Source organism: Oncorhynchus gorbuscha, linkage group LG09, assembly GCF_021184085.1.
Source record: "Oncorhynchus gorbuscha isolate QuinsamMale2020 ecotype Even-year linkage group LG09, OgorEven_v1.0, whole genome shotgun sequence".
Lineage (NCBI taxonomy): Eukaryota > Metazoa > Chordata > Actinopteri > Salmoniformes > Salmonidae > Oncorhynchus > Oncorhynchus gorbuscha.
This window is the reverse complement of record NC_060181.1, coordinates 16,220,099-16,236,600: the sequence shown is the minus strand read 5'-3', so window position 1 is coordinate 16,236,600 and position 16,502 is coordinate 16,220,099. Positions and strand designations below refer to the sequence as shown.

The 16,502-nt window shown below is 41.3% G+C and overlaps 1 protein-coding gene and 1 non-coding gene across 4 annotated transcripts in view; both read right to left on the bottom strand.

The window, feature by feature from the left end:
• LOC124043195 (collagen alpha-1(XVI) chain-like) overlaps window positions 1-16,502 on the bottom strand; it is a 171,340-nt gene that overhangs the window by 57,874 nt on the left and 96,964 nt on the right. For all 3 annotated transcript variants that reach the window (XM_046361490.1, XM_046361493.1, XM_046361491.1), the window contains exons 31-33: window positions 4,012-4,134; window positions 3,813-3,866; window positions 2,601-2,642 (exon numbers count right to left, since the gene is read on the bottom strand). In XM_046361490.1, the coding sequence (XP_046217446.1) occupies window positions 2,601-2,642; window positions 3,813-3,866; window positions 4,012-4,134 (219 nt within the window). The remainder of the gene's footprint in view (window positions 1-2,600; window positions 2,643-3,812; window positions 3,867-4,011; window positions 4,135-16,502) is intronic.
• trnaa-ugc lies at window positions 4,256-4,329 on the bottom strand. Its single transcript has one exon. It is a non-coding gene; the product is annotated as a tRNA-Ala (tRNA).

The following is a 16,502-nucleotide window of genomic DNA, read 5'->3' as shown; positions in this document are numbered from 1 at the left end:
TGTCTCTTCTATTAAACCACGTGAATATGACTCTGTCTCTTCTATTACACCACGTGAATATGACTCTGTCTCTTCTATTAAACCACGTGAATATGACTCTGTCTCTTCTATTAAACCATGTGAATATGACTCTGTCTCTTCTATTAAACCGCATGAATATGACTCTGTCTCTTCTATTAAACCACGTGAATATGACCCTGTCTTTTCTATTACATCACGTGAATATGACTCTGTCTATTCTATTACACCACGTGAATATGACTCTGTCTCTTCTATTAAACCACGTGAATATGACTCTGTCTCTTCTATTACACCACGTGAATATGACTCTGTCTCTTCTATGAAACCACGTGAATATGACTCTGTCTCTTCTATTAAACCATGTGAATATGACTCTGTCTCTTCTATTAAACCACGTGAATATGACTCTGTCTCTTCTATTAAACCACGTGAATATGACTCTGTCTCTTCTATTACACCATGTGAATATGACTCTGTCTCTTCTATTACACCACGTGAATATGACTCTGTCTCTTCTATTAAACCATGTGAATATGACTCTGTCTCTTCTATTAAACCACGTGAATATGACTCTGTCTCTTCTATTAAACCACGTGAATATGACTCTGTCTCTTCTATTACACCATGTGAATATGACTCTGTCTCTTCTATTACACCACGTGAATATGACTCTGTCTCTTCTATTACACCACGTGAATATGACTCTGTCTGTTCTACTAAACCAAGTGAAGAAGACTGTTCTATTAAACCAAGTGAAGAAGACTGTCTGTTCTATTAAACCAAGTGAAGAAGACTGTCTCTTCTACTAAACCAAGTGAAGAAGACTCTGTCTGTTCTATTAAACCAAGTGAAGAAGACTCTGTCTGTTCTATTAAACCAAGTGAAGAAGACTCTGTCTGTTCCATTAAACCAAGTGAAGAAGACTGTCTGTTCTATTAAACCAAGTGAAGAAGACTGTCTGTTCTATTAAACCAAGTGAAGATGACTGTCTTTGCAACTAAACCAAGTGAAGAAGACTGTCTCTTCTACTAAACCAAGTGAAGAAGACTGTCTGTTCTACTAAACCAAGTGAAGAAGACTGTCTGTTCTATTAAACCAAGTGAAGAAGACTGTCTGTTCTATTAAACCAAGTGAAGAAGACGGTCTCTTCTACTAAACCAAGTGAAGAAGACTCTGTCTGTTCTATTAAACCTAGTGAAGAAGACTGTCTCTTCTACTAAACCAAGTGAAGAAGACTGTCTCTTCTACTAAACCAAGTGAAGAAGACTCTGTCTCTTCTACTAAACCAAGTGAAGAAGACTGTCTGTTCTACTATCTATATTGAACAGTGTGAGAAACAATTCATCGTATGAAAATGAAAGTACCGAAAACAGAAAACATCAGGACATATTTGGCCAAAACGAAATTAAAGGGAAAGTTCATCCACAATAACAAGAAAAAATAACCTGAACCAACTAAATAGCCAATATATGAGTTGACAAGTGTTCTAGGTGAATATAGCCCAAATATCCTCTGTGTACAACGTAGAACACCAAATAGTGCATGCAGAGCAGATTTAGGCCGATACCCACCAATTATCAAAATCCAGAAAAGAGGTGTTAAATTCTACAACCACCTAAAAGGAAGCGATTCCCAAACCTTCCACAACAAAGCCATCACATACAGAGAGATGAACCTGGAGAGGAGTCCCCTAAGCAAGCTGGTCCTGGGGCTCTGTTCACAAACACAAACACACCCCACAGAGCCCCAGGACTGCAGCACAATTAGACCCAACCAAATCATGAGAAAACAAAAAGATAATTACTTGACACATTGGAAAGAATTTACAAAAAAACAGAGCAAACTAGAATGCTATTTGACCCTAAACAGAGAGTACACAGTGGCAGAATACCTGACCACTGTGACTGACCCAAACTTAAGGAAATCTTTGACTATGTACAGACTCAGTGAGCATAGCCTTGCTATTGAGAAAGGTCGCCATAGGCAGACCTGACTCTTAAGAGAAGACAGGCTATGTGCACACTGCCCACAAAATAAGGTGGAAACTGAGCTGCACTTCCTAACCTCCTGCCCAATGTATGACCATATTAGAGACACATATTTCCCTCAGATTACACAGATCAACAAAGAATTCGAAAACAAACCCAATTTTGATAAACTCCCATATCTACTAGGTGAAATACCACAGTGTACCATCACAGCACGATTTGTGACCTGTTGCCACAAGAAAAGGGCAACCAGTGAAGAACAAACACCATTGTCAATACAACCCATATTTATGCTTATTTATTTTCCCTTGTGTACTTTAACCATTTGTACATTGTTACAACACTGTATGTATATGACATTTATAATGTCTTTATTGTCTTTATTGTTTTGAAACTTCTGTATGTGTAATGTTTACTGTTAGTTTTATTGTTTATTTCACTTTTGTATATTATCTACCTCACTTGCTTTGGCAATGTTAACACATGTTTCCCATGCCAATAAAGCCCCTTGAATTGAATTGAATAGACAACAGCCAAGGTAAGGTTATTAGTAAATTGAGTGACCCATCTCCTCAGTGAATATGTTCTTACCTGAGGTCCTGCGAAGCCCACACCTTCAACTCCTGGGTCACCCTACAGGGGGCAGGACAGACACACACAATGAGTCAGTTACTGATGACCTACAACACCTCACCAACCCTCACAGACACACACACTGAGTCATTTACTGATAAACTACAACACCTCACCAACCCTCACAGACACACACACTGAGTCAGTTACTGATAAACTACAACACCTCACCGACCCTCACAGACACACACTGAGTCAGTTACTGATGACCTACAACACCTCACCAACCCTCACAGACACACACACTGAGTCATTTACTGATGACCTACAACACCTCACCAACCCTAACAGACACACACACTGAGTCAGTTACTGATGCCCTATAACACCTCACCAACCCTCACAGACACACACACTGTCATTTACTGATAAACTACAACACCTCACCAACCCTCACAGACACACACACTGAGTCATTTACTGATGACCTACAACACCTCACCAACCCTCACAGACACACACACTGTCATTTACTGATAAACTACAACACCTCACCAACCCTCACAGACACACACACTGAGTCATTTACTGATGACCTACAACACCTCACCAACCCTCACAGACACACACACTGTCATTTACTGATAAACTACAACACCTCACCAACCCTCACAGACACACACACTGTCATTTACTGATGACCTACAACACCTCACCAACCCTCACAGACACACACACTGTCATTTACTGATAAACTACAACACCTCACCAACCCTCACAGACACACACACTGTCATTTACTGATGACCTACAACACCTCACCAACCCTCACAGACACACACACTGTCATTTACTGATAAACTACAACACCTCACCAACCCTCACAGACACACACACTGTCATTTACTGATGACCTACAACACCTCACCAACCCTCACAGACACACACACTGTCATTTACTGATAAACTACAACACCTCATCAACCCTCTCAGACACACACACTGTCATTTACTGATAAACTACAACACCTCATCAACCCTCACAGACACACACACTGTCATTTACTGATAAACTACAACACCTCACCAACCCTCACAGACACACACACTGTCATTTACTGATGACCTACAACACCTCACCAACCCTCACAGACACACACACTGTCATTTACTGATAAACTACAACACCTCATCAACCCTCTCAGACACACACACATTAACATGTCCTACCTGGCTTCCTTTAGGTCCAACAGGCCCCTGAACACCGGGAAGCCCTGCTTTACCCTGGTACACGGAGAGAGAGAGAGAGAGAGAGAGAGAGAGAGAGAGAGAGAGAGAGAGAGGATATTATATTTTAATATGAATAGTAGGCACACCTAAACAAAAAAAAGGTGATAGATCAGGGTCAAATTGAGACAGACAGACTCACGTGTTTCCCTGCTGTTCCCTCTCCTGGGGATCCGGGGTCGCCCCTCTCTCCCTTGGCTCCCTGCACCCCTCCTACACTGACCTGCCCCCCAGAGACAGTCGCACAGCTCTCACACGCATCTCCCTGGTGAAGGATACAACAGTAGTCAGAAAGAGAGAGAAATGTCAGTGCCTAAATTCTTGTCATTTAACAGACACTCTTATCCAGAGCGAGTTGCAGTAGTGAATGCATACATTTTCATACTGGTCCCCTGTGGGAATCAAACCCACAACCCTGGTGTTGCAAGCACCATGCTCTACCAACTGAGCTACACGGGACTAGTTAGTTAGTTAGTTAGTTAGTTAGTTAGTTAGTTAGTTAGTTAGTTAGTTAATGAGGTAGTTAGTTAGTTACATATTTAGTGAATTAGTCTGTTACATAGTAAGTTAGTGATGATGGGTTCAAACCTGAAATCTAAAATATCCTTATTGATGTTACTGAGGGAGAGAGGGGAATGCAGAACGCTTACATTCTGTTGGAACATGTTATTGTTAGACATCAGGTATCCTTTGGAAAGGAGAAGGGCCACGGTCTGGTACAAGTCAACAGAACAGCCGTGATTTGGGGAGGAGTGAGGAGTTTGGGCCAAGGTCAGGTCAGATGAAGTGAGAGAGAACAAGCATCACTAAAGTCCTGTATAGCAACAGAGATGTATTGGCAGGCCAGATGTGTAAGGAGGAGACTCAGCATAAGAGGAAGGTTTAAATTCCAGTGCTTGCTGTAAATATGTTTTTGTCTTATGCAGCTATGTGACCCAGTGGGTGAATAAACTTGAGCTTTACTAGTTGTCCGTGAGTTTTTATTCTGTTCATTTAGTGCCTGACAGTTCACTGCGATTTATAGTCGAACTGGAGGGTCAGAATCAGTGGAGAAGCAGTCAGCACAAAGACCAAGGTAGACACAGGTTCTACACCTGTTATCAATCATTCTGACATCTTGGGGAGATGAGAGTCGTAGGCTGAACCAATTATAAGATACGGACCTAGAAAACCTGAGATTATTCAGTAGTCCCATGGTATTACGACCGGTCGTAGATAAAAGGTAAGTCCTGAACACCTCACCAACCCTCACATACACATACACTGAGTCAGTTACTGATGACCTACAACACCTCACCAACCCTCACAGACACACACACTGAGTCAGTTACTGATGACCTATAACACCTCACCAACCCTCACATACACACACACTGAGTCAGTTACTGATGACCTATAACACCTCACCAACCCTCACAGACACACACACTGAGTCAGTTACTGATGACCTACAACACCTCACCAACCCTCACAGACACACACACTGAGTCAGTTACTGATGACCTATAACACCTCACCAACCCTCACATACACACACACTGAGTCAGTTACTGATGACCTATAACACCTCACCAACCCTCACAGACACACACACTGAGTCAGTTACTGATGACCTATAACACCTCACCAACCCTCACAGACACACACACTGAGTCAGTTACTGATGACCTATAACACCTCACCAACCCTCACATACACATACACTGAGTCAGTTACTGATGACCTACAACACCTCACCAACCCTCACAGACACACACACTGAGTCAGTTACTGATGACCTATAACACCTCACCGACCCTCACAGACACACACACTGAGTCATTTACTGATGACCTACAACACCTCACCAACCCTCACAGACACATACACTGAGTCAGTTACTGATGACCTACAACACCTCACCAACCCTCACATACACATACACTGAGTCAGTTACTGATGACCTACAACACCTCACCAACCCTCAACAAAAACACACACTGAGTCAGTTACTGATGACCTACAACACCTCACCAACCCTCACATACACATACACTGAGTCAGTTACTGATGACCTACAACACCTCACCAACCCTCACAGACACACACACTGAGTCAGTTACTGATGACCTACAACACCTCACCAACCCTCACAGACACATACACTGAGTCAGTTACTGATGACCTACAACACCTCACCAACCCTCACATACACATACACTGAGTCAGTTACTGTTGACCTCCTGTCTCAGCCTCCAGTATTTATGCTGCAGTTGTTTATGTGTCGGGGGGCTAGGGTCAGTCTGTCATATCTGGAGTACTTCTCCTGTCTTATCCGGTGTCCTGTGTGAATTTAAGTATGCTCTCTCTAATTCTCTCGCTCTTTTCTCTCTTCTCTCGGAGGACCTGAGTCCTAAGACCATGCCTAAGACTACCTGGCCAAATGACTCCTTGCTGTCCCCGGTCAACCTGCTGCCCCTCTTTTCAACTGTTCTACCTGCGGCTATGGAACCCTGACCTGTTCACCGGACGTGCTACCTTGTCCCAGACCGGCGGATTTTGACTCTCTACCGCACTTGCTGTCTCTAACTCTGAATGATCGGCTATGAAAAGCCAACTGACATTTACACCTGAGGTGCTGACCTGTTGCACCATCTACAACCACTGTGATTATTATTATTTGACCCTGCTGGTAATCTATGAACGTTTGAACATCTTGGCCATGTACTGTTATAATCTCCACCCGGCACAGCCAGAAGAGGACTGGCCACCCCTCAGAGCCTGGTTCGTCTCTAGGTTTCTAATCTCCACCCGGCACAGCCAGAAGAGGACTGGCCACCCCTCAGAGCCTGGTTCGTCTCTAGGTTTCTAATCTCCACCCAGCACAGCCAGAAGAGGACTGGCCACCCCTCAGAGCCTGGTTCGTCTCTAGGTTTCTAATCTCCACCCGGCACAGCCAGAAGAGGACTGGCCACCCCTCAGAGCCTGGTTCGTCTCTAGGTTTCTAATCTCCACCCGGCACAGCCAGAAGAGGACTGGCCACCCCTCAGAGCCTGGTTCCTCTCTAGGTTTCTTCCTAGGTTCCTGTCTTTCAAGGGAGTTTTTCCTAGCCACTGTGCTTCTACACCTGCATTGCTTGCTGTTTGGGGTTTTCGACTGGGTTTCTGTATCAGAACTTTGTGACATCTGCTGATGTAAAATGGGCTTTATAAATACATTTGATTGATTGATTGATTGGTTGTTGTCAACAACAGTGATATTTAAGGCGTAACATTGGTATCAGACTTTAGGTCAAACATATTCTCCAGTAGTAAATTGGCAAGTGCGTCAGTATTGGTTCTAATACAAGGTATCAGACCAATTACAAGGCACAAATACCATAACTATTCTCCGGGGAAGTGGGTATCACTAACTTGGAAAACAGTTGATAGAAGGCGTGTATTAGAGCCATTGGGGAGGAAATCTAAACACCCTGGACACCGTTGGGAGAGGCATCGGAATAATAACTCTGAAATGGTGACCGGCAGACCTGATTCTCCCTGCAAAGTAGGACTAGAGGAAGAAACATTTTAAAAAGCCATAGAGGATCTGAAAGAGGTGCAGAAGCATTCTACCAAATCGACTTGAAAATGGGAACATTTTTGCAAACTGGATAAAATTGGTCAGTGTTTCCCTGCTGATGGAAAATTCCAATCTCAAAGAATTCAGAGATGCAATTGTGGCTCAATGACACAAAATCAAAATAAAAGCTTAATAAACCAGTGTTTTGATGTCAGCTTTGTATTAACAACAACAACAACGAACTGATAAAACCAAAATGAGATGTATTCAGCTGCAAAAAGACTGGGTATGTGGATAGAATGTGTACGTCTGCGTTGATGGCAGGTCTTAAACCTCTTATCAAAATTGGGTTGTGGACCAACATTTTCATTGCGATGAAATAGAGCAATAGGCTTTGGGAGTAGAATCTACTTCCGATTACTTTGCAGCCGTACGAGTAGTTAATGCCGCCACAGTGAAAGTCACTAACAGTGGTTTCAATGGCCCAAGTAAGACAAAGAAATAGGGAGGAATGAGCCAATAATCAGAGCCCTGTTTAAGGAGTGGGGGCTGTTGGTCATTGGAAAGGGGATTGTAGGCTGGTAATGGATCCTACTGCATCAGGAGAGAATGCTGCGTAGCAAGCAGTTGCATTTCTGACGAGAGAAAAGCAGCAAATACTTGTGAAAGCAGCGGGCAGGAAACTTTCACATAGCGGTGTTTGGCCTCGGTTCATCGATAGTGGTTCATAGAGATTACGGTTTCTATGTGTAGCGAGACGTAGGAGGCCACGTCTCACACAACTGTCTAATAGATACCGGGGGTAAAATATCACTGATTCTTTATGAAGAAATAGGCTACATTTAAAAGAGTTACATTCAGTAAGGTAACAGCAGAAGCGAAAGTGATACAACTACTACCTGTCTATAAACATAAGTCCAGTAACAATACCTGGATAATTTTACATGGCGATGGAAGTGGAGACGATTTGGGGTTGGATAATCCTTACGAGAATCAAAGACAGTGGCTTTTAAAGGGTACCATATTAAATTGCCAATATATACGTATGGCGAGAGCACAAATTACGTTTAAAAATAGTCCAACTTTGCATCATGCCGCATTTAAAAAAAATAGCTAATTAGTGTACATTTGAGGGTTCTGTGTTGATACAGTATGTAGTGAATTTGTTATTAGTGTAAAAATATGAAGAAACTCATATGCCAGACATCACCACATTAGTAAACTATTTGCTAGAGAGGGGTCTGTCACGACTTCTTCCGAAGTCGTTGCCTCTCCTTGTTCGGGCGGTGCTCGGCGGTCGACGTCACCGGCCTTCTAGCAATCATTGATCAATTTTAATTTTCCATTGGTTTTGTCTTGTCTTCCCACACACCTGTTTTCAATCCCATTCATTATCTGTTGTGTATTTAACTCTCTCTACACACAGCGCTGGCCCACTCCAGGGCTTTCCCGGTGAGGCATGAGACGAGGGCGCAAATATTCTCACGGTCCGATGGTACTGGGGAGACCATGGCCAGATACAAGTTCAGTTTCAGAAGAAATCCCTGCCAGCCGGCAGTATCTCCGTTGTATCCCGTGGGTAGGGATAAATGGATCTTATTAGGTTCAGGAGGGGGGAAAGCATTCAAGGGAAATCCCAGTTGTGGTGGTGAAGGCGCTGGAGAAACTCCCTGTCTCTCCCAGCGGTCCATATTCTGGACCATGCGATCAATGGCGGCGATCAGACAGTCAATCTCCCCCGCTTGTTCCCAGACGCGCTCCTCCATCTCCATGAGCTAAGTGTCTTCTACTGCTGACTTCATATTTTTGGTCAGAGATACTGTCAGAGTCGTGTGTATAGGTTGCAGGGAAGTCAGGCGCAGGGGAGTCGAACGGAGTGTAAATGGAGTCGTTTAATATAAGTCCACTTAACATGCTCCAAACACTAAAAACGTACATACATAAATGAACATGGGTACGAGGATCCGTCGCGCACCTATACAGCATAAAACAACACTTGACATAAAACTATCTCTGACAAAGACATGAGGGGAAACAGAGGGTTAAATACACAACAGGTAATGAATGGGATTGAAAAAAGGTGCACCGCCCGAACAAGGAGAGGGTCACAAGGCATCATATAGGAAAGTACAAGCAGTGAAACAAGAGATAACATATTTGGGGGTTTTGATTTCGGAAAGTCACGAAGCACATTACACGTGATCGAGTAGGAACAATGCTTTCTTTGGCACAACAAAACACTCCTCGCAGTCTCAGAAAAGTTTGGGGTGGATTAATCTCGTGAGGCATTTTATTTAGTCTTATTCTGAAATAGATTTAAAGAATTGACGAAAGGGAGGAGGGGTCAGGAGAAATGAGAGAGGAGTTAATATTGTGAGTAATTGTTAGTAGAGTTTTGAATGAAGCAATTCTGTCAAGCGACAGCATTGGAGTTACCAACCCTAAAATGACTTGGTCATGAACATGAAGGGCATTGAGGTGCGGAGGTTATGGAAAATCATGGGGAAAAGAGAGAACGGTCATGTACGGAAGTAAATCGTTAGACTTTGTGGCGAGATAAATGTGGCCATGTCTATATGCTAAATAAAGGATAAAGGATACATAAATGTTGAGCTGGATTAAAACTAACAATTAATGATTGGAGGGAGGACAGTGGATTTATCATTATCATGCTTGTAATTAAAACATTTGGGTTGCTGAGGTATTGTAGGTAGGATAGAGGTAGGATACTGAATAATAAATAAATGTACACCTCTTCGAGGAGCGGGTGTCATTATCTCTCTTTGGAATGTTTTCCGAGACTGTTGTCTTGGGAGAGCAGTTAGTGAATGTCACGACTTCCGCCGAAGTCAGTCCCTCTCCTTGTTCGGGCGGCGTTCGGCGGTCGACGTCACCGGGCTTCTAGGCATCGCCGGTCCACTTTTAATTTTCCATTTGTTTTGACTTTGTCTTACACACCTGGTTTCAATCCCCCAATTACCTGTTCATTATTTAACCCTCTGTTCCCCCATGTTTGTTTGTGATTGTTTCTGTGTAGGAAGGTCTGTTATTGTGGGCTCTGTTTATTTATTGCATTTATATTATGTTAAGTAAAATATGTTTATTTACTCATATCTACTGTCCTGCGCCTGACTCCTACACACCAGCTACACACAGCCTTCCTTACAGTGAAAATCAGCAGTTTTATAAATATAAAGGTATCCGGATCCGGCCGTAAAGGGAGTTACCCGATAAGTAAGGCCTGGCCATTTGTGTGTTTTTGCCATACGGTTTACCACACACACCAGCACGCACACACCTCACAGGTTATTAATATTTGTTAGTGTTGTTAATACTGTGTTTGATTTACTGTGTGGGGTTCTATTTAATTTAGTTTTAAACTGGGCACGCAAAATGATGGAAATGTTTGAAATGTTAAATGGGTTCTGAAGTACAGGGAAAGAAAAGGGAAAGAAAATACTTAATGGTGTTGATTGACCTTTGTCTTTACTTTCTGATGAGGCCTGATCAACCTCACAATAAATTATAGAGACATTTGGTGAGATTTAAGAATATCATCAATGAGGGACACCTGTCTCTAGTCTATTTTACCATTACCTTATGGGATACAATTATTTCCTTATGTAGTTATCAAGCATTGGAACTATAATTTGATTTGTTATTCTAATTGGTTTATTTTTGTTTTAACAGGCAGTGTTGGTTTTTTAGTTATTTTTTTTTACAGATGAATCACAATTTGAATCATGTGTTTAAAGGGGAGATGACCAGTTCCCTGGGGCCCTGGCCCTTTGGTAAATATGCTAATGATTTTGTTCAACGTGCATATAAAAGGAAAAAGACATGTTGATAATGGTTGACTGCTACTCCAAACGGATTGAGCTTTTCCCCACCTTGAGTGATATGTGTGTTGCTGTTGTTGTTTTGGTTCTTGTTTTTGTCTTTGTTTCGATACAAATCTCACCAGATTGGGTCTGCTGTATTGTTGGGATTTCTCACTAAAGGTTAACTCCCTGACCCGGTACCTCTGTGGTGAGGTTGCCAGTGTCATAACTCTCCTGTAATGATCTGAAGTATCAGATTACAGAGGGTCCGCTCTACAGTGTGCTCTCTCTCGTAGAGGGGGAGAGTGGGAAGTTGGCTGTTTTATGGCGGTCATAAAATATGCTGCCTCAATGCTCTGCAGTGTTCGAGATTAGAATGTAAACTGTGGAACACAGAGAGACACTTGGACATCAACAGTTTGAATAATTCAACAATATTTCTATTTTTGAGAATGTGGGAGTGGTCCGTGGACACTTAAGGGACAGTCATGTCGAGTGTGTTTCATTTGGTGATCTCATGAAGGACAGAAAACACACATTACTGTGCCTCTGGTTGTGTACACTTCTCATTTATAGGGTTTACATCTGAATGTTGTGAAACGTATATGATTACATATGAAACTATTTGTAAAAAGGTGAAATGTGATGTTAGCCTTCCAAATGAGACTATGAATTTTCATATGAAGTTGAACTAGTCAGTGGCCACGCCCGTGAGTACAGACATTTACATCGATGTCATGGAACGCCCCCTTCTTCCACATAGTATAAAACTACTGTGACAAAATTAACATTTTGTGCCAAAGAGACGGTAAACCGGACGTCTCAAATAGTCAAGAAGACTGGAAACATGGAGCTGATGCTACATGTTGAAATGGTTAAGAACTACAACTCTACCAAAGGACAAGACCAGAAAACGTGAAGATCATTCCCACGTTGAAATGGTTAAGAACTACAACTCTACCAAAGGACAAGACCAGAAAACGTGAAGATCATTCCCACGTTGAAATGGTTAAGAACTACAACTCTACCAAAGGACAAGACCAGAAAACGTGAAGATCATTCCCACGTTGAAATGGTTAAGAACTACAACTCTACCAAAGGACAAGACCAGAAAACGTGAAGATCATTCCCACGTTGAAATGGCAAAGAAATCTACAAACTAAAGAACAATTATTCAGACTGCAGCTGTTTAAATACTTTAGTCTGGTAGACACATTCAATCTAAGAACATTTGCGATTGGTACTCTGAAGTATCCATTCTAACCACCTATGACTTGGATCAAACCAGAGGCTCTCTGTCGACTGACTATCCAGCAGACGGACTGGTAATCACAGAGGGACAAGAAAGACAGACACTCGTAAATATGTAAATTGCAATTTATTTTCGAAAGAGCGGTTGTTCATGTTCAAAGTATTATCAATTTCTATGTACAGTTGAAGTCTGAAGTGTACATAAACCTTAGCCAAATATATTTAAACTCAGTTTGTCTCAATTCCTGACATTTTATCCAAGTTAAAAATTCCCTGTTTTAAGTCAGTTAGGATCACCACTTCATTTGAAGAATGTGAAATGTCAGAATAATAGTAGAGAGAATGACGTATTCCAACTGATTTCTTTCATCACATTCCCAGTGGGTAATAAAAATAAAAATAAAAATAAATCTAATAAATTGCAAGCCTCCCTTTTTTCCTCCAAACATAACAAAGGTCATTTTGGCCAAACAGTTCTATTTTTGTTTCATCAGACCAGAGGACATTTCTCCAAAAAGTATGATAATTGTCCCCATGTGCGGTTGCAAACCGTAGTCTGGCTTTTTTTATGGCGGTTTTGGAGCAGTGGCTTCTTCCTTGCTGAGCGGCTTTTCAGGTATAGGACACGTTTCACTGTGGATATAGATACTTTTGTACCTGTTTCCCCCAGCATCTTCACAAGGTCATTTGCTGTTGTTCTGAGATTGATTTGCACTTGTCACACCAAAGTACGTTCATCTCTAGGAGACAGAATGTGTCGTCTTCCTGAGCGCTATGATGGCTGCGTGGTCCCATGGTGTTTATAGTTGCGGTGTTTGAAAATTGCTCCCAAGGATGAACCAGACTTGTGGAGATCTATAATTTTTTTTCTGAGGTCTGGGCTGATTTATTTTGATTGTCCCATGATGTAAAGGAAAGGAGCACTGAGTTTGAAGATAGGCCTTGAAATGCATCCACAGGTAAACCTCCAATTTTTTTATTTTTTTATTTCACCTTTATTTAACCAGGTAGGTTAGTTGAGAACAAGTTCTAATTTCCAACTGCGACCTGACCAAGATAAAGCAAAGCAGTGCGACACAAACAACAACAGAGTTACACATGGAATAAAGAAGCGTACAGTCAATAACAGAATAGAAAAAAAGAAAGTCTATATACAGTGGGTGCAAATGGTGTGAGGAGGTAAGGCAATAAATAGGCCATAGTAGTGAAGTAATTACAATTTAGCAAATTAACACTTGTGTGATAGATGTGCAGATGATGATGTGCAAGTAGAAATACCGGTGTGCAAAGAGCAGAAAAGTAAATAAAAACAATGTGGGGATGAGGTAGATTGGTTTGGCTATTTACATATGGGCTATGTACAGCTGCAGCGATCGGTTAGCTGCTCAGATAGCTGACGTTTAAAGTTAGTGAGGGAAATATAAGTCTCCAGCTTCAGCGATTTTTGCAATTCATTCCAGTCATTGGCAGCAGAGAACCAAAAGGAAAGGTGGCCAAAGGAGGTGTTGGCTTTGGGGATGACCAGTGAGAAATACCTGCTGGAGCGCCTGCTATGGGTGGGTGTTGTTATCGTGACCAGTGAGCTGAGATAAGGAGGTGCTTTACCTAGCATAGACTTATAGATGACCTGACTAGAGCATAGAGGTTGCAGTGGTAGGTGGTATATGGGGCTTTGGTGACAAAGCGGATGGCACTGTGATAGACAGCATCCAGGTTGCTGAGTAGAGTGTTGGAGGCTATTTTGTAAATGACATCGCCGAAGTCGAGAATTGGTAGGATAGTCAGTTTTACAAGGGTATGTTTGGCAGCGTGAGTGAAGGAGGCTTTGTTGCAAAATAGGAACTCAAATGATGTCAATTAGCCTATCAGAAGCTTCTAAAGCCATGACATAATTTTCTGGAATTTTCCCTGCTGTCAAAATGCACAGTCAACTGACCCACTGGAATTGTGGTATAGTGAATTGTACGTTAAACAATCTGCCTGTAAAACTATTGTTGGAAAAATTACTTGTGTCATGCACAAAGTAGATGTCCTAACCAATTTGCCAAAACTATAGTTTGTTAACAAGAAATGTGTGGAGTGGTTGAAAAATGAGTTTTAATGACTCCAACCTAAGTGTATGCAAACTTCCGACTTCAACTGTATGTAGTGAATCCACTCTTGAGTTACCCGCTCTTGAACGGCCCTATCCCTTTCCTTTGTCTAACAAGCTGTCATATCAGTTTAGTCCACTAGGGACTTTCCTGTCATGATTGTAACTAATGTATGACCTATTGTGTGTGTGTTTATGTCATTCTGTGATTTGATTAGTTAGTTATTCAATAAATATTTAAACCAATTTGTTTAAAGGGTTCGTTCAGATATCTAAGGGTTTGCGACTTTCAGAGACTGATGAGGTAATAAAATGCATTAATAAGCGACTGTTTTGATAAAATATGAAAATATCTGAAGAGTTATATTCGGGAAATTGACACTCTATAAACAAAATGTTCCCGTGGTGCAACGACTTCCTAGTTAATGCTTCATGATTAGTTTAATCGCGTAATTAAATTACACAGAGAATTAATTTGATAATATACAGTCTTCACATTTAATGACAGTCAACGACACGACACCAGTATGATAAGGGAGTATGAGACACTTTGGAAAATGCTTTCAGCACTGTGTTGTTATGCTCTTGGACAATTGTCTTTGAGATTTTGGTATTAAGGAAATTAGGAATGTAATAGTTTGTCATACTGTGAATAGTTTGTCTGGATTTCCAGAATAAGACATTTCTTAACCTCTTAAGCCTAGCCCTGTTTACTGCCCCAAATGGAGGAATTGGGTACCCATATAAAACAGGATAAATTTTTAATATAATAATATAATATATAATAATATAATATAATAATTATAATAATAATAATAATAATATATATAATAATATAAAACATATTATCGAATAGAAAACACTCTAAAGCTTCTAAAACCATTTAAATTTTGTCTCTATGTAAAGCAGAAGTCTCAGGGCATGCATCTCCCAAAATCTCTCTTGTCATGGAAAAAGTTGGCCCAACTTTGACGTCATCTTAAACGCCTTCCCAAACAACTACCGCTCTGGGAACAGTTCCTATGTGTTCAGCGCGAAGCCTGCTTTCAATGGGGCTTCTCATTGTGACAATCGCGCGCTCACGAGACGTTGAGCGTGCCGAAAGGTCTCGGTCACGTGAAAAAAAAGTGTACGTTTATGCGCGCTCTGCTCCCCGCTCTCTCTTTTCTTCATGATCGATTAAACGACGTGTGTGTTTCGCTTCGTCCTCACAATTGCTGTACACCTTTAGAACATGTTAAAGCTGAATTATGAACATAGTTTGAAAAGTTTACTCGACATATAATATATAATTTTGACGTTTTGGTGCGCATCCACTTGAATTTTGCCTACATTTCGACCGAAAAGTGGCTATTTTGAGAACCGAAAGACGCAGACTTGAAAACTAAACGCTGTTTTGGTAAGTATAATCCCTTCCAGGTCTTTTGATGGAAGAACAGCAAAGGTAAGGGAATATTTATGTGTTAATTTTGGGTTTCTGTCGACTCCAAGATAGAGGAGGCATAATGATACATTTGGAGCGCCGACTCCTAGTATAGCCTAGTAAAGCAAACTGTAACGTTAAAAATAAATGTAACACAGCGATTGCATTTAGAAGAAGTGTATCTTCCTATACATATGTAAAACATGCATATTTAGTCAAAGTTTTAGATGCACTATTGTAAAGCGACTGTTCCACTGGATGTCATAAGGTGAATGCACCAATTTGTAAGTCGCTCTGAATAAGAGCTTCTGCTAAATGACTTAAATGTAAATGTAAATGTGTATTCCTTGTTAGCTGACGTTATCTGCCGGAGCTATTTCATTTCTCCTGACATTTTAGTAGCATTTTTTGAACGATGCGTCATTGTAAACAGAGATTTATGGATATATATTGCAGATTATTGAAAAAAATGAATGTACTGTGTAACATGTTATATTACTGTCATC